General features: G+C 32.4%; 1 protein-coding gene across 2 annotated transcripts; it reads right to left on the reverse strand.

Annotated features, from left to right (window-relative positions):
* Positions 1-3,569: 3,569 nt before the first annotated feature.
* On the reverse strand, positions 3,570-13,580 carry LOC140885408 (phototropin-1-like). 2 transcript variants are annotated; one of them, XM_073292366.1, is made up of 25 exons: positions 13,375-13,580; positions 11,661-12,257; positions 11,379-11,553; positions 10,283-10,465; positions 8,543-8,634; positions 7,490-7,757; positions 7,134-7,395; positions 6,970-7,040; positions 6,761-6,867; positions 6,529-6,578; positions 6,351-6,455; positions 6,193-6,252; positions 6,019-6,108; positions 5,847-5,923; positions 5,673-5,757; positions 5,515-5,595; positions 5,326-5,429; positions 5,197-5,246; positions 4,998-5,104; positions 4,787-4,909; positions 4,639-4,690; positions 4,421-4,533; positions 4,158-4,298; positions 3,979-4,068; positions 3,570-3,890 (listed from the first exon to the last, which is right to left on the reverse strand). In XM_073292366.1, exons 2-24 carry the CDS (start codon positions 12,253-12,255, stop codon positions 3,982-3,984), a joined length of 3,078 nt encoding a protein of 1,025 aa, XP_073148467.1. In that variant the 5' UTR covers positions 12,256-12,257; positions 13,375-13,580; the 3' UTR covers positions 3,570-3,890; positions 3,979-3,981. The 2 variants fall into 2 exon arrangements, with proteins under 2 accessions (XP_073148467.1, XP_073148466.1); XM_073292365.1 differs by lacking the exon at positions 13,375-13,580 and having other exon boundaries at positions 11,661-12,419.
* Positions 13,581-25,114: the final 11,534 nt, after the last annotated feature.

The raw sequence follows: 25,114 nt of genomic DNA on the forward strand, positions 1-25,114 counted from the left end.
GTAAAAAAAAATTAAAATTTTATTTCCCCGTCATAATTCACAATGCAAACCTAAAAAAACAAATAAAAAATAATTTAAATATTAACAATGATTGATTGTTGATATGAGATTTAAAGCACTAACCGTAATACACAAACATACAATAAAAATCAAATTCAATAATAAAAAAAACAATATGATAATATATATTTAGAAGCTCATTACCTATCTATAGTTTTGAATAGAAAATTTAACATATATATATTTATATATAATATAATATAATTTAAAATTTTTTTGAGGCCCCATTTAAGGGAAGGCCCTAGGCAACCGCCTAGGTGGCCTCCCCCTAGGGTCGGTTCTGCTCGTTTTTAATGTTTAACAAGCTTGGATCTAGCTCGACCCATTTCCAAGCTCGTAAAACATACAACTGAACTTGAGTTTGAACTTTATTCGAGCTTGTTAAGAAAAAAATATATGAGCCAAGCCTATTAAACGAGTAGAGCTCGAGTCTTATATGAGTCGAGCCTATTAAATTAACGAGTCGAACTCGAGCTTACATGCAAGCCTATTAACGAACATATTTGCGAGCACACGAGCCGAATATCCTAAAGCTCGAGCTTGGTTTGATTAAATTATCGAGCTCAAAATCAGACTTGAACTTGGCTTGAAATGATTTCACAAACAAACTCAAACAAGTTTTTTGTCGAACCAAGCTCCGAACTAATAGCTCGAGAACAGTTTGTTTGTTTACATCTTAATTGTGTCGATCCAAGAGATATCTAACTACATCTCGACCTTTAAAATATAATAATCAGCATTATACATAATCAGCATGCACGGTTTTTTTTAAATATAATTAAATAATACCGCATCTGTAATGTGATGGAGTATATATTTAAAGAATGTACCATTACTCGTTATAATATAATGATTTGAAGTTTCATACGTAATTGAACCAAGGAATTACATACGTGTAAATGTAATTTACAAGTATATATGTATGAGTAAGTCTCGTATATAACGGTGTCAAATATTTATATTTATGAAATGGATTGGCCTAATTTATACTTATAGTTAAAAATAATATTTTTCACATAAAAAATATTATTATTTTAAACTTAAATCAGCATATATTACACAATATATTTTTGAAATAACAAATAATATTTTTAATTCAAATTTGCATGAAAAACAATACTTTAGACATAAAAAGCAGTTATTAATTACTTTTCATGTGTCAAATTCATTTCATTCTAATCAGCATAGATATTTCTCAATAACATAATTAACAAAAATTGATATTTTTTTCAATAAAAAAATAATGTTTTAAACATTTTAAAAAATAATATTTTTATTAGTTGGGTCAAAAATATATATGACAAAATTGTTCCCAGATCGTAAACGATAATTTCAAATAAGTAGTTTTTGTCTGTATATATGTGCGAAATGTTGAAGACTAGGGATGGCAACGGCGCGGGTTCAGGGCGGATTTGGGCAAACCCAAGACCCGCCCCGCCAACCCGTGGACCCGCCCGACTCGGCCCCGTGGACCCGGCGGGTCCAATCCGGGTTAGACCCGTTGGACCCGTCAAATTAAATATAATTTAAATTTTATTAAGTAAAAAATTAAATAAGTTAAAAAATTAACAAATCAACATTAAATTTATTTTTAAATATATATTAATAATATTTAAAAAAAAACAAGTTAAAATATATCATTTTTTATTTAATTAATAATTAATAACAAAAAAATAATAATAATATATTTTCATATTAAAAATATCATAATATATTAAAATTATTTAAATCCAAAAATATTATAAAATCAAATTAGGAATAAAATATTGATTATATAATATAAATAATATAATTATATATTATTAAATATATACATGTATATTTTATATTTATATTAAATTATATTTAATATATATATATATATATCTATATATATATATACAGTCATGATCCACTGCACACCAGTGTGCAGGGATTTTGTGTGCACCGCGGGATGTTCGCGCGAACATCTAAAAAAAAAAAATCAGATGTTCGAGAGAACATCTCAGATGTTCACGCGAACATCACAGGGTGCACACAAAATCCCTGCACACTGGTGTGCAGGGGAACAAAATTATATATATATATATATTTGGCGGGGCGAGTCCGGCCAAATCCGGGACCCACCCCGGACCCGCATGTGGACCCTCTTGGCCGGGTCTAAATCCGCCCCGTCAGGTCGGGTTTAATGCGGGGCCGGGTTTAGACCCGACTCATTGCCATCCCTATTGAAGACTTGGAATTACTTCACAACCTTGTCCATCATTTGATGGGGTGAAACTCAAGTCAGTATATAATTTATAATTCAGTCCCCAAACCTAAATCTAAATTAATGACCAGTCTCTGTTAGAAAAAACTTTGTTTAAACTCTCTGGGATCACATGTTTTGTTTCGAATGAAATTCGGTACAAAACATGAAAATATGGTACAAATACATGATATTTGAGTATCAATTGTTTTAAATCTGGTACTAATTTATGATTTTTTAGTACTCAAATATGTAAGAAAATATTGATATAATGACATGCACATTTGTTTTTTTTAGATGACAATCGGTACAAAATATTAGAAATACGGTACTAATATAAGATATTTTTGAGTATCAAATGTGTTAGATCTGGTACAAATATATGATTTTTGAGTACTAAGAAAATATTGATATTAATAACATATTTATCTTATTTGGATGGAAATGGGTACAAAACATTGAAAATATGGTACTCATATATGATATTTGAGTACCCAATGTGTTAGATCTGGTACAAATATATGATTTTTGAGTACTCAAACATATGTTGCAAGTTCACATTAATAAAGATGTTTAGATTGTATACTCAAAATCTTATTTTTTGTACTCGATCTTAAACAATTAGTACTCAAATATAATATATTTGTACCATATTTTTAATGTTTTGCACTCAATTTTATCCGAGAAAAATAATGTGGGCCCAGGAAGTGCAAACAAAATTTTTTTTGACAAGAGACTGATTAATAATTTGACTTTTGTTTTAGGGGCTTAACATTAATTCACCCATATATTATCTATCATAATATATAAAGTCTGACGATTTAGAGAGTATTTGTAATCACTAAAAAAAATAATTGTTGTATTTTGGCTTAATTTTTTTTTTTATAACATGCTTAAAAAAATTACTTCCGTGTGTTTCACTCAAATTATATGTTAGCTTATGCATAACTTAATTGAAATCCAAAAGCTAGAAATATGGTGATTATGAGTTTATGATTTTCTAAAAGTGATTATAATAAAAAAAAGTCACTGTCAAAATCACTTTAATAACTTATTTATCAAACACTACCAAACTTTGATTTTTAGATTTTCACATTTGTTTCCAAACACTATCAACTTTTGATTTTTCTTAACTTTTTTATAATCTATAAATTTAATCACTACTACAAAATCATATAATCATTTGCAAACACTCTCTTAATATATTTAAAGTGAAATTTATATTTTTATAAGATATCTAAATAAGATTCTAAAATTTTTAAATGAAAAAATACAGAAGCAATCGATCCCACAAAACATGAAAGCTTTTTATTGCAAAAGACCCCTTAAACCCTTTCTACTGCAAAAACTAAAATATTGGTCCAATCTCACAACAAAAAGATGTTACAAATTTTGAAAAAAAAAAACAAATTGCATATTACACAGATTGAACAACAAAAACAAAGATGAGCCTTAACACAACAACAAAAAAAAAACTCACACAAACTTCTTGAAGTGCAAATATCAGGGAATTTCAAACCACGTACAGGAAACCTTTCTCAAGAACATCACCACGATCAGATTAAAATCCATTCCCCTCTAGCTAGCTGTGTCATTTTGATCTCTGCACTCGAAAAACACGAAAATGTCGAGCACATTGAGAAACAGTATAATCACTGGAGTAATCGGAAAATAATATATTGTACACTTGCCTCCTAGAAATGTTTCTGTAACTCCTCTAGTCCAGGATCAACCTCTTTTTCGTTTTCATCGAAAAGGGGAGAGTCGAGTGTTGGAGGGTCCTGCGGATTCGTAGCGATGTTATTGGTTTGTATTATGATCCATCAATCGATGACAAGAACAGATTGTAGCTAGATTGAGATATGGTTACCATGCAACGAACTAGAGCCCAGTTGATGCCCCGAAAGAACGGGTGTCGCTTAACTTCATTGGCTCCTTCTCTTGATCCTAATCTGTTCTTTGGATCTCTGCTTAGCAGTCGATACATCAACTGTTTTCCTTGGACACTGACCTATAAGTAGGCATATATAGGAAGTTTTCATAACATTTATGTTGCACAGTTCTACTTCTATCATGTAATGAACATATGATAAAATTGGACATGATTATGATCTTAAATTATCTATAAGGTACCTCTTTCCTTCTGGGAAACTTTAAATCCTTGTGAAGAATGTTTGCAAAGGTCTTCTGCCTCGTCTTTCCCCTAAACGGCGTGTACCCGTAAAGCATTTCATACAAGAGAATTCCTAGTAAATACCAATTAAGATTTAGTCAGGGGGACAAGTAGCAGATTTGATAAAATAAAATAGGAAACTCATTGAATCATCTGTATTGGTTATAAATTATATTACCAAGAGCCCACCAGTCAACAGCACTGGTATGACCTTCCCCACTGATAATTTCCTGATAAAATCAAAGCCAAACCAATCAACCGGTGTAAAATTCGACGTGCCATGCCTAAGGGAAAGAAACCATGATTGTATTTCAGAAGATGCGAACCGGAGCTATGTATTCTTCAGTACCAACAAATGAATTTGATGCTCTCATTGGTTCTGCCACAAAGATTGGAGCATCTTGGCTTTTCCTACGCCTTTTCTTTTCGTCTGCCTCAGGCATCAGAAGCTGCGAGAGTCGTACAAGAACCAATATGTATTGTTGAATCATAAATCTGCCTAAAAAAGATTAAATTTGGTGATGGAAATACACAAACCTGTGGTTTGCAAGATGTCAAACAAGAGAGATCAAAGTCTGTCAAAGAGACGTGCCCGTTGTTTTGAAGTAGAATGTTTTCTGGCTTTAAGTCCCTGTAAATTATGCCTGCAGGAAGAATAGTTCTCTTTTGGTTAACACAAAAGTCAAGCAATTGGAGAACAAGACATAAGCAAATAATGTTCATGAATAAGCCCCACCTTGACAATGAAGATATTCTAGTGCCACTACGACTTCTGCAGCGTAAAATCTATCAGGATTCATCGGCCTCATGTCAGTTTCATTGCCAATTAAAATGGTCACTCTAAATATTTCAAATGATTTTGTACCTTACAGCATCTTCTTTCAAAACTTTTGTGGGCTGTCTGTCCAGAAGAACAAAGAGCTCTCCACCAGGGTAATAATCCGTTATCAAACATATATGAGTTTTTGTCTGCAATCCAATAGGGTTCCACTAATGAATCTTATATATAGATGCCATTAGTTCAAAGAACTGTTTTCTTGTGTTTGTGTATAACCTGAAATGAAGCGTATAATGCAGGAAGAAAAGGGTGGTCCAACACGTCTAGGATCTCTCTTTCCGCACAAGCTCTATGAACCTACAATCAAGATTTTTAACAACTTTACGACGCATTTCTCCTGCGTATTAATGTGGCAAAACAATCCTGTTTTATACCTTGTTTCGATTCAGCATAACATTCTTATCCATTGCTTTCATGGCAAAATAGTGTCCTGTTTCGCAGAGTTCCACGAGATGCACGCTGCAAGAAGTTCAACAAATTTTTATTTCGATCATGCTGGTAGAAATAAAAAAATTCTTCCAGTTATGAAGTACACATGAACAGCACACCTTCCAGTATCACCAGATCCCAGTGGTTTTATAGGCTTAAAATGCTTCAATCCTATCTCTTCTCCATTGGCAAGAACCTAGAAAATTAATACATAAAGAAGTTTTATTTTGTTGTTTAAACCATAAACATGATCAAGAATTCATGTATCTCACATATAAACAAAACACACACCTTCTGAATAGCTATCCAGGGAGGACTATCCTTCCTGTGCGGCTTCGGATGAACAACTTTTGAATGATTCATCCACAAGTCATCTGGTTTCTGCACGTTGGAATGGAACCACATTTTCATGAATGTCAAATTTCAGCGGAAAAAATGTCCTTTCAATACTTTTGTAGACTATACCGTATTGGCATCAGGAAGCTCTCGCACGGCCTCATCAATATTTTCTGCAGTTTGTTTCACCTGAAAAATGAAGCAAAACCAAGAAAAGACGCATTCAAAATAAGGGCGGTCCACGCAAATGTTCCTGATGTGTAGTGGTCGAGTGCCAAAGTGATTACCAGCTTCGCGCTCTCTTTAGCAGTGGCTTCGGGGATACAGTTGTATATTGGCTCTACATGTTCACTGCCATCCAGTTGAACTCCAATAAAGTACTGCACTTCTCCCTGTTTCATGTTTCCAACTTTAAATATTCTACTAGCAACACAAATTTAATTCAGAAATTGTGTGTGTGCATACCTTCTGATCACGCATAGGCTGCAAATGGAACAAATTCCAGAATTTTTTGCCTGTATAACATAACTTGAATGAAATCTCTAGATGAGGATACCCTTTATACATATTCTTTAAACAAAACAGAGAAAAGCCCCCGTTGCATATTAAGAGAAACACAACGAATAGAAATCACGCACATCATTTAGAGAAGCTAAGTTACATGAGTTCCAGGAGTATGAAATTCCAAGAAACATACCACTTTTGGTGTAGTTAATGAGCTGCACAGTGACATCCGTTTGGTTATCAATGGCTTGTCGGATTTTCTTAACCGTTGAAGGATCGGTTTCGGGGCCTTGAAGAAATCTACAAAAAAAAAATAAAAAAAATTGCATAACAAGTTAGATTAATATCCATTAATCCGGGACCAAATGCGAACCATAATTGTATGTCAAGTCAGAGATATACCTGCAGTTCCTCCCCAAGATTTCTTCCCTAGAGTACTCTGTCAACTCCAAGAAACTATCGGAGGCGAAAATCTGACAAATTATCATCAGCACAAAGTTATCATCTTGATTCCAGAGTAAAACATAAATCCAATCATTAATCAACAATGTTTTTCATTCACCCACGATGGGATTGTCTGGCAATCTTGGATCAGTGATGACGAAATTTTTCTCGATACGTTCGAGCGTGGTGGCTAAATCAATACCCTTCCTCATCTCCTTCTTCCTCACTTTATCATCCACACTCTCTGGCCTTCTGTCATCATCATCACTCCCCGAAGAAAACATATCTTCCTCATCCTCATGATAATCATCATTCAGATTGAAATCCGGCACAGCTTCTTCGGGTACCGAACTAGCACTCTCACGTTTTCCTTTCTTCAAAATCCTACATTAATCGTTGAAACCATTTATAACGTGTACAAATAATATATCCTAGCTAGAGTCTATATGCAGAATGATATTGGTTGGTGCATGCTCACGCAATGAAAGAGCGGCGACTAGCTTTCTTGGGAGTCTTGTCGGGGACCTCGCTGATTTTCTCCATGGAAGTTCTTGCGCTAGTATGGGAATGGCGCCGTCTGGTGGGACCGGAACCGGGAGCGTCGGATTTTTGGTGGCCCATGTCCCCTTCGGATTTTCTGGTTAATGGGCGATTGGCTGATTCACTGAGAGCCCTCGCCCGGTGTGGTTTCTTCACCGCATTAACCAGCTCTGTCACTGAACTACTTGCCATCTCCTTCTGTCGTGCTGCACAAATCAACACATGCATTCAATTCTAAGACATCTGCAAAATATATAAACTCTTGACCATATTATATTATATATATATATATATATATATAAATTTTCAGCAGTCCAACCAATGTGTCCAACTCGTTCTCAACAACTAAAAGGGGACGAAGTGGACAAAAATTGTTGGACAGCTGAAAACTTATATATATGGGCAAGTGGTGGCGCCATGCAACGAAATAAGGAATTGATAATGCATGCAGAGGAGAGTTAAAAGAGCAAATTTTTTAAGAGGGGAAAATAAAATTTATATCATAGCTATAAAAATTAATAAATGGTCATACTACCATTTAATTAATGAAGACTGGTTCACACTGTCATTTAAATTGACTATATTCATATGAGGTCATATTAATTATAATTTGAAAAATTATCGAAAGACTAAACTACAAGTTGAAATGTTGAAATTAAAAAAAACAAATATGTAATATCTATATATCATATCATGGCAATTGTTTTTTAAAAAAATAAATTTGGTGTCCTCTTTTTGTCTCTAGCTGACATTTTTTTTTTATATATATAGCAACACATAATTTAGTCATGGAATAGATGATGAAATATACACAATATAAATATGATAAATTAATATATAATGGAGTATAAAACTAATATTTTTTAGAATTTAACTTAAGCATTGGACAAAATGAAAATAAATAATAAATTAATGTGTTATCATTAAGAACGATGCGCATGTGATTTAATAAATGGGAAACTAGGGAAGCCCAAGCCCAGAGGGTAATTACCGTCATAACGTATCAATGACTCAGGAAGCCCATTGGGCCTGGTCATAGTCTCCTTGGTCCCTTCTGTATGTTTGCTCACTTCAACTTGCATTCTGCCAACAAAATCATTAACGTATTTAACAAAATAAAATAAATATATATTAATGAAATGGGAGAAGAGATGAATTTGTTCTATAATTTCATTATCCTTAAAATACAAATCTTAACCTTGAACTAGTTGTACCAATTACATGAACAAACAAACATATTCTCTCTATTGTGGAATAAATTTTAGTTGATAACAATTGTAGTCGAAGACAATTCATGCATTATCATAAGATGTTACCAATCTTCCTATTCAAGCGAAGAATAAAGTGAGAAATGAATGAAATGGTACCCATGATCAGTCCCACTTGCTAAACTATATTACCTTTTAATTATATAAATAAGTAATAAAATAGTATTATTTTCGTTAAAAAGTTGACAAATAATTGTAGGAAAAATTATGTTTTTGGTCCGATATATTTGTCACTTTGCGATTTCAGTCCTTTATATTTTCAGATTTCAGTTTTACTCCGCTATTTTTATTTTTTTTGGGCAATTTTAGTCCTTTTTCCGACGAGGCGCTGACGTGACACCAATTTAGTGCTGATGTGGAGCTGACGTGTACAGTGCCACGTAAGCATTTTTGAATAAAAAAGACCGAAATTGCCAAAAATCAGAACATGCAGGACTAAAACTGAAATGTCAAAACATAGAAGACAAAAATCGCAAAATGACAAACATACAAGACTAAATTTGCAATTTTCCCATAATTGTATGTTGAAAAAAATAGAAACTTTTAAAAGAATTTTAAAATACTTTCCTAATTTAATATGGTGTAACCGGCCTCTATGTAAGACTTTATGTACACATAGCATTATTCTTATAACTCTAATGACACATAAATCATGGACTATATACACTCTTCGTCACAATAAATACAACTCTCCTAAATACCAATTAACATTTATTTGTAATTATTCGACAAACCAAAATTTTTAATAACTTGTTCTTTAATCTCCCGTGTTATACACATGCATGGACACTCGTTGGACACTTGGACGTGATGATTGGAGGATATATACGTGCATGATACGTGGATGATAAAATTTTTGTAGTACTTTGCAGTGAAATGTCGAACAATATAAATATGAATATATATCAACTGATGTATCGTCCTTCGAAATAAATGAACAGTGTCATACATACAAAGATGAATGATTTGAGACTATATGCAACGATGCTAACATGCATCGGTTTTCAAAGAAGAAGAAGAAAAAAAGCCAAAAAAAGCAAGAATTATTATTGTAGGGACGGGGGTAGAGGGAGAAGGAGAAATGCGAAGCAAAACAACGATTAATATGATGGGTGACATGACAAGCATGTTCTGGATGGGCCATGCAAGCCGCTTTATAGTTGGAATTAATCACACATAACACAAATATAATTAGCAAGAAATAATTATTTTTTTAACATGATAATTAAACAACCATATTTTTGTATAATTCCCACTCATTAAAATTTTCCTCAAACATAAACATAGGTAATATGTATATACTATTAATTACGTAATTTTGATCAACATTTTAACTCTAAATATCGTGTTATTTAAATATATGAGAAGAAGATTTGAAATGAGAAATTAAATCAAAAAAATAATTAGTTCGATATATATGATGAGATTTAAATTAAAAAGAAAAGTGTTACGTACGTACGCACCCAATATATTTGAGGACCTTTCCATTTTCATCCTTGATAGGTGAAATGGTGAGGAGATTCCAAAAGGGGGTGCCATCTTTCTTGTAATTAAGCAATCTCCCACAATAAGGTAAACCCTTCTCAAGAAACTCCCTTATCTTCGACACATCCTCCGGGTTCGTATCCTTCCCCTGCAAGAACCGGCTGCACCCACAACCCACATGCACTTTTTTATCTCAATACAGGAATAATATTAATAATGTTAATATATATATATAATCGTAGAGTTCTTTTATGGTGCCCAACAACTATGCCCAACTTCGTGCCCATCATATGCAATAGGTGAGTTGATCAGCACAATTGGTAAGTTGACTTATACATGGTGGGCACAGAGTTGGGCATAATTGTTGGGCACCATAAAAAAACTCTATAATCATATACAATCATCATATATATCAACCGTTAAGATAATATTAAGAAAGTTCAACTCAATTCACATTTACACCTAGTATGAATTAATTAATGATCTTAAAAAGATCATGACAAATTCTAGTTTATCTTCCTATTTTTGGAATATATAATCATTACATTGTTTACCATTCCATTTAAATCAAGAATTTATAACCACTCACTGCCGAATCAACGTAATTGCTATTTCACTGCTGCAGTCTGACTATGATTTTATATATATCTCTCTCTCACACACGCATATAAATTCATTTTTTTAAAAAAAAAAATACAAAGCAGATTTTCCAAAACGCATATTGAGCTAAGCAAGTGAAAATTCAATTTTTTTATTTTTATTTTTACATTAGCTAGGCCAAACAATCTGAATCAGATAACTGAATGTAATTTCTTTTACTATTTTCACCAAATATAGCTGACTTTTTTTTTTCTTCCTATTTTAACCAAATATAGTTGAGATTAGCGACAGAAAATATAAGTTTTGTCTGTCTCAAATTATTATTATTATTATTTTTTTTTTTACATTAGCTAGGCCAAACATTCTGTAATTTCTTTTACTATTTTCAACAAATATATATAGTTGCAGACTCGATTGCAAAAAAATAAAAGTAAACTTAAAAAAAAAAAAGGAAAAAAAAAAAAGAGTACGTACCAGTTTCTGCCAATGACCTCCTTTGAAGTGTATCCAGTCATCTTGAAGAATCCAGCACTTGCATACATGATTGGATGATCATTTTTAGTTGCATCTGATACTACAAATGTTTGCTGAAACGTCGATAATGCGTTCTTCAAATCCTCCGACACTCTTGGAAACCCTCTTTCTTTCCCTGTATTAATTAATTGACATTTTTCATTTCATTTTTTAACCAATATCATTGCAAGATCATACCGAAATTAATTATATATTATATTTTGTAACAAGTTATATTTAAACCTGTTCCGTCATCAGATAAATCGCCGGAGCTCCGTACAGAGTTCCCGGAATCCCTCCTCGAATTCCCTACTCTGTTACTGTTAGTGTTCTCATCTCCTGAAGTTCTCACTTTAACCCCTTGCAGTTTTCCCGTTTCTTCGTCTGTTTTCAGAACAAGTCCCCACTCCGCAGCCCTCTGAGCAGCGGCACCGTTTTCTCCCGTGGCCGGAGATTTCGAGGTTTTGCCGTCATGCTCGTTGAATATCTCCGCCATAGTCCTGGAAGCAACAGGAGGCGACTGCTGCTGAGATGGTGGTGGCGGAGGAGGCGGAGGAGTGATCGCAGGCTCTTTGAGAGCCATCCATGTTGTGATCCCTTCTGCATTCGGTCTTTCGGGTTTGGACCCAAATATTTTGGGTTCGGGTTCGTGTTGGGGTTCAGGATTCTCAGCCCAACTCTGCCAAGTGGGCTGAGGTCGGTAGACGGGATTCGCCGGCCGGGAAGGCAGAGCCGAATAGCTTGAAGGGTTGAAGACTTCGAGGGATCCCCGGGAGTCCCTCGGCAGGGCCGCCGCCGCCGCCGGTTTGTTTCGCGGGTTTTGCTCGGTGGGTTCCATATCTGCAAGATCATAGGATCACGAGCCCGTCGACGGAAAGAGCAAAACAGGACATATGGCAGTGAAGATGATCAGATTAGCTTTTTGTATCCATCATGTGCTTCAAAATTTAATGCAAGAATGGACTGTGTATAATCTGTATTGTGTGGGTGTCATTGAATCCTTTATTAGTTGTAAGACGTCGATGTGTCCTAACGATACGATCGAGCTAGCAATATAGTTAAAAGAAAACTGTAAATTTGGTCTTGTATATTTGTTAATTTGCGATTTTGGTCCTTTATGTTTTCATATTTCAGTTTTAGTCCCGTATGCTTCGATTTTTGACAATTTTGGTCTTTTTTATTTGAAAATGCTTACGTGACACTGTACACGTCAGCTCCACATCAGCACTGAATTGGTGTCACTTCAGCGCCACGTCGAAAAAATGACTAAAATTGTCAAAAAAAAATAAAGATAGCGGACTAAAACTGAAATCTGAAAATATAAAGAACTGAAATCGCAAAGTGACAAACATACCGAACCAAAAAAGCAATTTTCCCTATAATTAATTAAGATTTCATATATATATATATATATATTCGACAAAATTTTAACATTCAACCAACTCTCGAATTACATATCTAATGCGACTTATAGTTTTCAATGGTGGGGCAGATGCTTGAGAGGGGCAAGACTTGGGAGGTGGAAAATGATGTTTTTGTCATTGTCTTCAAGGTTACAATGTAATATAACATGGAAAAGTTGGGGGATTTCACATGTACTACTACTGATAATGTATATTAGTGTACAGTACTAGTACTGGACCGGAGGTTTTGAGACCTCACATTTGCAAGGGCAGTTTGGTCTTACGACAATTTGAAGAGGCTAGAATCTCACTATGAACTAGGAACATCAAATTTAATGGGTGGAGGACTCAGTTTTTGTACATTATCTAAAATCCCAACCTCAATTGTGGGTGCTTCATTAATTACAGCTGGTTGCTGTCCAAGATAAAGACACGGTAAGAGATTTTTAAATTAAATATTTGTATCAAACCAATTACTTAGACTGAATTAGCTAGTATCTCTTATATGTGTGTATTAATCAAAATCAAATGAAGAGAATAAATACGATAAATACCTGTACGTGGTAGCCTCGCAGCAGTAGTTGATTTGAAGAAAGATATATATATGATGAAACTAATTAAAGGTGGGATTTTTATATAAACCCAACCTGAAATGTATATATATAGAGAGATTCTGCAACTATACCTTTTTTTTTTTTATCTACATGGGGTTAGAAGATAAAAGGAAGCTACACTTTTAATGGCGATGGGAAAGAAAGAGTGAATGAGAGAGAGCGGAGAATAATTGTCGAAAAGGGTTTAGGGCATCCCATGCTCCATTTCACGTGCCTTTACACTGATCCCTATACTCCCATCTTATAATAAATACCCCATCATTGAAACAAACAATATCGATCCCTTATATGTACATGTGAACCTTCAATGTTTTCTTTTTCTTCAAAATTAAAATATTGGACCTCAAGTCTAGAATTGTCGCGTTACGTTCAAGCTCGGACAAACGCGACTGCACAATAAGCTTTTTTCTATAACAACCGTGCTCAGTTATCGTTTTTCGCTAATAATTGATACGAGAATCTATTAATTAAAAAATGATGTGGAAATTAGAGTGAGGGGGGAAACGAAAACATAGCATGGGAGGGGGAGATGGATGATTGATGGGGTGGGAACTCGAACACACGTTTGCTTCTGCGGGCATTACTTGCGATATATGCCCATTCGCATCACTGACACAACATGTTATGTATGTATGTATGTATGTTTTACGAGCTTTGGCTGCATAGTTGGGATTTAATTAGATAACGTTGGAAATATCTATCTTGTCTATTAATTAGTACACGACGAGAGGGGATACTGTACTGTGCATGTGTGCAGATACTTGCCACTTTGAGCAACAACACACGGTGCCCTATTAACCAAATACACATTTTTTATTTTATCTCAGACACATTTATTTGCGAGAGATTGTATTTTAATTTGGTCTCATATATTCAATCTTAATCGACTATCTTTATTGACGTTTTGATCGATCGATTTTAACTTTTTTTCAGACGTAACGCTGATGCGTACATGACTAGTGTCACGAGTCACGTCAACATATCTAATGACAAATGACTAAAATTTTCAAAAATCGTAAATATATGACCGCGATTGAAATTTGTTAACATAGATAACAAAAATTATGAATAATCAGACATGAATAACCAGAAATTACTATATATTTTTTCCCTTTAAAATAAAGAATCTTTTGAACCAAATTAAAACGTTCAGTTAAATCTGAGCATTTTATCATTAATTATTATTGTTATATATATAAAGTAATTTATAATATAATCTGTCTAGCGTATCTAATTGATTTCACAGACACAGCACATGAGCATTCGTGCTTGCATTAAAATAATCTTTCTTTAATAATTAAAAAAAAAGAAAATATTAAGGAAGTGATTAAGCTGAGGTTAAGTGAGGCCTTGACTAGAGTGTCGCTAGCTAGCGCTGTGTGGATTGATGCTGAATTGTTAATGACAAATGTTTGATGCCCATTAATTAATTAATTAAACAACTTGCACTTAGATTGTATAATGTTGCAGATTAACTGTGGATTTATTATATTTAACTACTTCTAATAAATAGTAAATAAATTAGCAAAAAGATTATCTCCTGGAATACTTTGACTTTGACCAAGACCAATCCAATCAAATATTCCAAACAAAAATTTCAAGTTCTCTCGACTTTGCAAAACTCGAGGATCTAATTAATAGTTATTATTATTATTATTATTATTATTATTATTATTATTATTATTATTATTATTATTATTATTATTATTATTATTATTATTATTATTATATAGAAATAAGCAAGATACCACATCTCAATTCATTTGGCATTTATTTATTATTAATCGTATATATAATTTAGTACTTTATTAAAAGAATTATACGTAAAAAAATACACTGTTTTTTTTTTAAAAAAAAAATCCATATCAATTGGTTCACATTAAGCAATCGTTTTTCAAACTTTTATAAAGCTGTATATTAGTGATAATTGAATAAATCTAGATATTTATTGAATCTTCATAAAATTTGGGAATTTGCTCACTAATTGTATACCTTACTATAAGTGATGATTTACAAAATAAAAATAAAATAAAATTATACTATAAAATATAATTTCGAAAAATTCAAAGAATTTGTGGGTCCATTTCACGTGAAGTAGTAGTCGTCCATCTTATCTGTATGTCACCTCATGCATTATCCACGTATAACTGCAGCCTTTTGATGGTCTAAAAAAAATCCTAAAATTATTATTATTAATTAATTAATTTTGAAAAGTTTGGACATCATCATCATTTTTATTTAATATTATAAGTTATAACTATGATTATTTTTTTTTACAAAATTCTTGCATTCTTTGAAGATTTTCTCATAATCCTTTCGGGAACCCGAATTCATATTCTCGTGAGATACGATTCACCATGCTAAATTTTGTTCCTTAATTAATTATCACATTTGAAAATTTATGTTAACACTATAAATTTTAATTTTGAAAATATATTTGTGTATATATATATATTATTCTTACTTTTGCTTATAAGTTTTTTAATGGAAATTAAATTAGTTACGACCGAAACATACATTGAAATAGTGTTTCGGTCGTGACTAATTTAATTTCCATTAAAAAACTTATAAGCAAAAGTAAGAATATGCGTGGAAGATATCTCACTTTTCTTTCTACTGAAATTCATAGTTATTTGAAGTACTGAATTAATGAGTATCATGTAAAAATTTCATGTTAATATTAATAGGAATCTAATCAATCTTATGTACTATACGAATTTTATTTTTTTGGTTATTTATTTGAAAAAAAAACCGTAAAAAGAAAAAAGAAAAATTTGTTCCATATTATATTGATCATTGAATGCAACACTCAACATCGAGCAACAAGTGCCTTTTGTGAATAATGAGGAGGGAACAAATAAAGAGATAGGCAAATAGTGACACACAATAATGGTGGGCAACGCAACACAAACAATTCGTACTCTTCGTAAATGTCAAAACAATCACTCAACTTGATAATATTATACTATATATTATAGTGTACAGTGCAGTGTATGTAAATATATTTTAAAATTTTTTCACTTCCTTCACTTCTCTTTAGGTTCGCATTTACTATGGTAAATACAACTTAACTGGTAGTGCTATTAATTCTATTTCTTTTATATCTATTTGTACTAAATTACTTCTTTCACTTCTCTTTAGGTGCGCATTTACTATGGTAAATACAACTTAACTGGTACGTGCTATTAATTCTATTTCTTTAATTTCTATTTGTACTAAATGTAACTCTAATCCAAAAGCTAGCTAGTTTAAAAAGAGACTGTTACTTAAGTTCATATATATAATTTTCAAAAAAATTAAATCAATTCAATAGATAACGATGAGTCTAGCATTTGATCACATGTTAAGTTTTGTATGATTTTTAAGATTTTGAGCTTCTATAATTTTTAATATCAAACTTATTATGGTATCATTTTTTTGTTGATAATTTTAGTCATTTTACGTCTATAGTGTTATCATGTTAAGTGTCATTACAACAATCTCTGATAAAAATGAGTAAATTTAATTACCAAAAATCGAAAAAAATATATTATTAAGATTGAAATTTGATAATGTAGATGACCAATATCACAGAGAAGCAAATATAAAATATTATATTGTTAAAAAAAATATACAATATTATGAAATTTTCCCAAAAAGATATGAATCATAATATTTTGCTTAAATATATCGTAGCATAACTAATTTCTCATAAATATATATAGTGGCCTCGTCGGAGTTGTGTCAATTTGAGCAAAATATATATTGGCTAAGCATCCTTGCGTGGCGCAACAAAATGATTTCATCCTACACAAATAAAATTACAAACATGAAACGCAATGCAAATATCTCAAATCTATTCATTACATAAAACAACCATATCGCTAACTTTATAAGTGAACTTATTCGAGGAAAACAAGCTGGAGTTTCCCATATTTTCACCACATAATATTCTGGGGAAATATTTTTTTTTTGTCATGTATGTTTGTCACTTTGTGATTTCAATCCTTTATATTTTCAGATTTTAGTTTTAGTCCGCTATCTTTATTTTTTTTTTGGCAATTTTAGTCTTTTTTCCGACGTAGCACCAATTCAGTGCTGATGTGGAGATGACGTGTACAGTGTCACGTCAGCATTTTCAAAGAAAAGGGACCAAAATTGCCAAAAATCGGAACATGCAGGACTAAAACTAAAATATGAAAATATAGAAGACCAAAATCGCAAAGTGACAAACATACAAAACCAAATTTACAGTTTTCCCTAATATTCTGTACGAGGCCACTCAAATATCGCACGATAAAACTTGCCACCCTGGAAACGGCTGATGTATTTGCATGCTCTCACTGAAGTAATCACTCCACTTACTCACCATATTGTAAGAAACACAAAATCATTTGAAATTATAAATTTAAAGCAATTATCCCCACCAACAAATTACCGGCCCGATAATCTAGTGTATGGTTTCAAGAATTGAACAGCCTATCATTTACAATTTTTCCATCAAAATAGAAGAAGGAAATTGATACAGACTCCTCAGAATTTGTTATTAGATTTCACTTTGCAACAGTTCACCCTATTCTGGTTGTCACAGGGTTACGGGTTAATTATTTTGACTTCTCTTGAGATTTCTCACAATTACAAAATACCCCTTAATAAATGTGAAAATAACAACTACTTCCTTGATATTTTTATTTATATTATGCTTATATATTACCTCTCCATTTAAAAAATTAATAAAAATAAATTTTATGATATAAAAATTTCTACAATATTTCAAATATACCCTTTAATAATATTATTTATACAAATTATAGTTTTTTTTTAATGTTTTTCATAATTATTTTCTTGAGAATTTTTCATATTTTAATAATCGAAAATTTTGATTTACTAAAAATTATATGTTAACTAAAACACTCTAAAACATTTAGAATATGCCTTTAATTAATATTACTCATATAAATTGTAATTATACTTTTAAAAATTATTTTGCAGAAATATTCATCTTAATTATTTGTATTCGTACAATATTATTTTTTAAAAAAATTATTATTATTTTAATTTGATTACACATAAAATTTAATTGTATTTATTTCAAAATTAGTCATAATAATTATCAAATTTGATTGAATCTTAATTAATTTTATTTTATAAATATTTTTATCTTAAAGTATGAATGTTTTTTATCGTTTAATTTTATTATATAAATCATGAATTACGTGTATGTAAATCTCCAAGTTTCTCTTGAATGTAGGAAACACTACAAAAAAATGTCGGCATTTGTTACGGTTTATATTAAACCGTGGCAAACTTTGCCACGGTTTATCAAAGCCGTGGTAAATTTCAACGGTTAACCAGAACCGTGGCAATTTGCCACGGTTGGTCTAACCGTTGCAATATTTTTGTCACGGTTAATTATAACTGTGACAATTTGCCACGGTTTTTATTTATTCGTGAGCAAACTTTGCCACGTTTAACTTGAACCGTGACAAATTGCCGCGGTTTTTCACACCGTCACCATTTGCCACGGTTAATTTAAAACCGTGGCAAAAGTATTGCAACGGTTTTTTTTAAACCGTGGCAATAGACAACGGTTAAGTTAAAACCGTGGCAAAAATTTTGCCACGGTTTTATTTAACCGTGGCAAATTTCATTCTATGTGTCCAAAATAATTAATTATTTAATATTGTCACGGTTTAAAATAAACTGTGACAATATTGCCACGGTTTATTTAAAACCGTGACAAATCTAATGAAATAATATACATTATACGTTGCCATGGTTGTCTTTTAACCGTGACAAATCTAATTAAATAATATATATTATACGTTGCCACAGTTGTGTTTTAACCGTGAATATATTGCCACGGTTATAGTTAAATCGTGACAATATTGCCACGGTTTTAATTAAATCGTGGCAATAAATAATATATTCTCTCTCCCTGATCCCTTTTCTTCTTTCTCTTCCCTTTTCTTCTTTCCCTACTTCTGCGAAACCCTACCTCCGCCCTCCGTCGCCGCTTGTTTCTGTACATCTATCACTCTAAATAATATGATATTCCAGATATACGTGTTGTAGGCTTCATTTTATTGTAGTTTTTTCATTTTTTCGTTGCCAATTTCACTTGGACTCCGTCGACCTGCCGTCGCCGCCGCCTGCGCATGCCGTCAGGACGCCGTTGTCGTTGCTTCTGGTGAGTCAGTTTATTTTTTAAATTTTTTTATGTATTAATTTGTCTTTGGTGATTTATCAATTAAATGGGGTTTTTTTGTGTTTGTAAGGACACTTTTGTAGCTCTGCCGCCGTCGCCTATCCGCCGCCCGCCGTCATGACGCTGTTGCCGTTAATAATATTAAATATTTATTATTGATTAATAATATATATAAATAAACATTTTTAATATAAAACATTAAAATTTTTCCACGGTTAGGATAAACCGTGAAAACTTTTAATATAAAACATTAAAATATTTCCACGGTTAATTAAATTGTGACAAATTGTGCCACGGTTTAAAACTAACCATGACACATTTTGCCACGGTTTAAGTAAAACCGTGGCAAAAGTTGCCACGGTTTATGGTGACCGTGGAAACTTATTGCCACGGTTGATAAAAAACGTGGCAATACATTGCCACGGTTTTTTTAACCGTGGCAAACGTTTGCCACGATGCTTTTCCTGACGGTTTCAGTAAACCGTGGCAAATTCAATTTTGCCACGGTTTTTGTCACGCTAGAATCGTGGCAAACGCCATTTTTTTTGTAGTGAAAATAATTCGTTATCGTGTTTGAATGCAAGTAGACAAAACTAATCACGATTAACAAAAATGAAACTCGAACAGACCACCATGCACAAGATACTCCTACAGCTTGTGACGGGGATTCAAGAAATTTCTCGCTAAGATTTCGTGGTGGGTGAATCAAATCTGACACTGTATTATTGGATAAAATATAAACAATTGACGAATATCATAAAGTATATATCAACATATAATTGGATTAATTTTACCAAGTTACGCAATTGAAGTAATACAATGTTTTTCATTACAAATCCGATTTTTCAATTATCAATCCTAAATTATTTAGCGAGGTTGAGAATTACGATAAGTTTTCACACTTTTGCGGTATTGGAGTTGGGGTTCCTCAATTTATTGGAGTTGAGGTTCCTCAATTAGATTTTAAAAAAAGGTATGAGGATGAGGATATCAACTCGGTGCTCCGAGGAAGGGGACGAGATATTCTCGATAATCATATACATTTATTATTTTTTTAATAAGATCAAAAACAACATCGAATTTTTAAGCATGATAAACTCAAAAAAATGACTCATAAATTCGATAAAATTTGCAGTTAAAGGACAATATGGAAAGGTGTATATAATTAAAGAAACATATACACGTAGAAATATTGCAGTGTAAGTGTATGAAACTCAAAAATTTTATTGGGAGGTAAATTAAAATTCATTATTTATCATGTTAGATGCACTGATTAAGAACTAACTTTAGTTAGTAATGAAAAAATTTCAATGAAAAGAATGAAAGATAACAATAGCTTGGATGAAGCACCCAATATTCTATTCTTAATTGAGATACAATGTGACAACAAAGAACAATTTAGTATAGTCATGAATTAAGTGACTGTAAATCTCCAAGTTTTTCTCGAAGGTAGGAAAATAATTTTTTATCGTGTTTGAATGCAAATTAGACACAACTAATCGTGATTAACAGAAATGAAACTCGAAGGGTCCACAATGCACGAGATACTCCTACAGCTTGTGCCGAGGATTCAAGAAGTTTCTCGCAAATATTTCGTGGTGGGTGATATCAAATCTGACAATGTAGTTTTGGATAAGATATAAACAATTACGAACATCATAGAAGTACTTATATATCAACATAAAATTTGATTAAATATACCAAGTTACACAATTGAATTAATACAATATTCTTCATTACAAATCCGATTTTCCCATTATAACTCCTAAATTATTTGAGCGAGGGTGAGAATTACGATGAGTTTTTCACTCTTTTGCGGTATTGGATTTGGATATTCCTGAATTATATAATAACTGGTATGAGGACGGGGACTGGAAATCCTCGATAATCATATAGACTGATTATTTTTTTAATAAACTAAAGACGAAATTGAATTTTTACGTATGACAAACTCAAATAAATGACTAATCAATTCGATAAGCTTTGCTCGTAAGGGACAATATGACAAGGTGTATATAATTAAAAGAACGTCTAAACGTAGAGATATTGTAGTATAAGTGTAGGAAAACTCAAAAAACTTATTGGTAGATAAATTAAAATTCATTATTCATCATGTTATATGCACTGATTAAGAACTAACCTAGTTATTTAGTTTTAATTACAAGATTTTAATGACAAGAATGAAAGATACGCATACAGTAGGTTGGATGATTCACTCAATATTTTATCCTTAATTGGGATAAAATACGAAAACATAGAACAATTTAGTATATTCATGAATTACGTGTCTGTAAATCTCCAAGTTTCTCTCAAATGTAGAAAAATAATTTGTTATCGTGTTTGAATGCTAATTAGAAAAAACTAATCGTCATTAACAAAAAAGAAACTCGAAGGACCACCGCGCACAAGATACTCCTGCTGCTTGTGACGGGGATTCAAGAAGTTTCTTGCAAAGATTTCGTGGTGGGTGATATCAAATCTGACAATGTAATGTTGAATAATATATAAACAATTAACGAACATTATAAAAATATATATCAACATATAATTGGATTAATTTTACCAAGTTACGCAATCGAAGTGATACAATGTTCTCCATTACAAATCATATTTTCCAATTATCACTCCTAAATTATTTGAGAGAGTGAGAATTACGATGAGTTTTCAATCTTTTGCAGTATTGGAGTTGGGGTTCCTGAATAAGATAAAAACGGGTATGAGGACGGGGATGGCGACTTGATCCTGTGAGGACGAGGATGGGGACGCGGACGGGGATGAGATATCCTCGATAATCATATAGACTGATTATTATTTTTTAAATAAAATTAAAGACAAAATCGAATTTTTACGTATGAGAAACTCAAAGAAATGACTAATCAATTCGATAAACTTTGCCGGTAAGGGACAATATGACAAGTTGTATATAATTGAAGGAATGTCTAAACGTAGAGATATTGTAGTATAAGTGTATGAAAACTCAAAAAACTTATTGGTAGGTAAATTAAAATTTATTAATATATCATCATGTTAGATGTACTGATTAAGAACTAATCTTAGTTATTTAGTTTTAATGACAAGATTTCAATGACAAGAATGAAAGAGACGCACACAGTAGCTTGGATGATTCACTCAATAGTCAATCCTTAATTGGGATAAAATGTGACAACAAAGAACAATTTAGTATAGTCATGAATTTCGTGGCTGTAAATCTCCAAGTTTCTCTCAAATGTTGGAAAATAATTCGTTATCGTTTTTGAATGCAAATTTGACAAAACTAATTGTGATTAACAAAAATAAAACTCAAACGACCACCGTGCACAAGATACTCCTACAGATTATGACAAGGATTCGAGAAGTTTCTCGCTAAGATTTCGTGGTGGGTGAATCAAATCTGACACTGTATTATTGGATAAAATATAAATAATTGACGAACATCATAAAGTATATATCAGCATATAATTGTATTAATTTTACCAAGTTACGCAATTGAAGTAATACAATGTTTTCCATTACAAATCAAATTTTCCAATTATCGGTCCTAAATTATTTAGCGAGGGTGAGAATTACGATAAGATTTCACACTTTTGCGGTATTGGAGTTGGGGTTCCTCAATTAGATTTAAAAAAAGGGTATGAGGATGAGGATAGGGACTTGGTGCTGCGAGGATGGGGAGGAGATATCCTCGATAATCATATACATTTATTATTATTTTTTAATAATATTAAAAACGACATCGAGTTTTTAAGCATGATAAACTCAAAGAAATGACTCATCAATTCGATAAAATTTGCTGTTAAAGGACAATACGACAAGATGTATATAATTAAAGAAACGTATAGACGTAGAAATATTGCAGTATAAGTGTATGAAACTCAAAAATTTTATTGGGAGGTAAATTAAAATTTATTATTTATCATGTTAGATGTACTGATTAAGAACTAACTTTAGTTAGTAATGAAAAAATTTCAATGAAAAGAATGAAAGATAAGCACATAGTAGCTTGGATGATGCACCCAATATTCTATTCTTAATTGAGATACAATGTGACAACAAAGAACAATATAGTATAGTCATGAATTAAGTGACTGTAAATCTCCAAGTTTTTCTCGAAGGTAGGAAAATAATTTTTTATCGTGTTTGAATGCAAATTAGACACAACTAATCGTGATTAACAGAAATGAAACTCGAAGGGTCCACAATGCACAAGATACTTCTACAGCTTGTGTCGAGGATTCAAGAAGTTTCTCGCAAAGATTTCGTTGTGGGTGATATAAAATTTGACAATGTAGTGTTGGATAAGATATAAAAAATTGACGAACATCATAAAAGTATAAGAGAAAATAAATTGAAGTTTTCGTTAGTCTATAGCATCTTGACTTGATTGGTTAGTTAGTGTTTTCTTCCACATCTCCACGTACAAGCCTCCCCATTTGCAACACCGATTCTTGAAATCTCGCAGTCTTATTCCTTCTTCGTATTAGTTTTCTGGTTTGGAAATGAGTAGCTAAATTTGCATCAATAGGAGAATGTGAGAACGAGGGAAGAGGCGGTAAGAGATGGAGCATTAGGTGTAGACTCAAGAGCCCATAAATTTCAGATTCAAGTGAGGATGAAGATAAGATGGAACAAGAGGTGCACACTCCATAGCCGAGAATTTCAGAATGAGGAAGAAGAGATTTTTGAGAGAAATCAGAAATTCCCAACGGTTAAATGAGAGACATAGATCTAGACTTGTGTTGGTGTACACTATATTAGTATTGGGATTATTTGTGTCGGGTACCCGAACCCGATCGGGTAATAAATATGCTACCCGACACCAACTCGAAAATAAAATTGTCGGGTTCAGGTTCTACCAGAACCCGACAAGTTTAAAAATTATCCGACCCGATCGGGTCGGATTGGGTACGCGATACCTGAGAATAAACGCCCACCCCTAGTGACAACAAAGAACAATTTAGTATAGTCATGAATTATGTGATTGTAAATTTCCAAGTTTCTCTCGAAATTAGAAAAATATTTTGTAATCGTGTTTGAATACAAATTAGATACAACTAATCATGATTAACAAAAATAAAACTCAAAGGGACCACCGTACACAAGATACTCATACAACTTGTGCCAGAGATTCAAGAAGTTTCTCGCAAAGATTTTGTGGTGGGTGATATCAAATCTGACAATGTAGTGTTGAAAAAGATATAAACAATTAACGAAAATCATAGAAGTATGTATCAATATATAATAAGATTAATTTTTTCAAGTTATGCAATTGAAATAATACAACGTTCTCCATTACAAATCCGATTTTCCCATTATCACTCCTAAATTATTTGAGCGAGGGTGAGAATTACGATGAGTTTTTATTCTTTTGCGGTATTGGAGTTGGGGTTCCTCAATTAGATAAAAACGGGTGTAAGGACGAGGATAGAGATTTGGTCCTGCAGGGACGTGGACGAGGACGGGGACGAGAAATCCTAAATAATCATATCTACTGAT

Source organism: Henckelia pumila, chromosome 2 (genome assembly GCF_033568475.1).
Source record: "Henckelia pumila isolate YLH828 chromosome 2, ASM3356847v2, whole genome shotgun sequence".
In the NCBI taxonomy this organism is placed as follows: Eukaryota; Viridiplantae; Streptophyta; class Magnoliopsida; order Lamiales; family Gesneriaceae; genus Henckelia; species Henckelia pumila.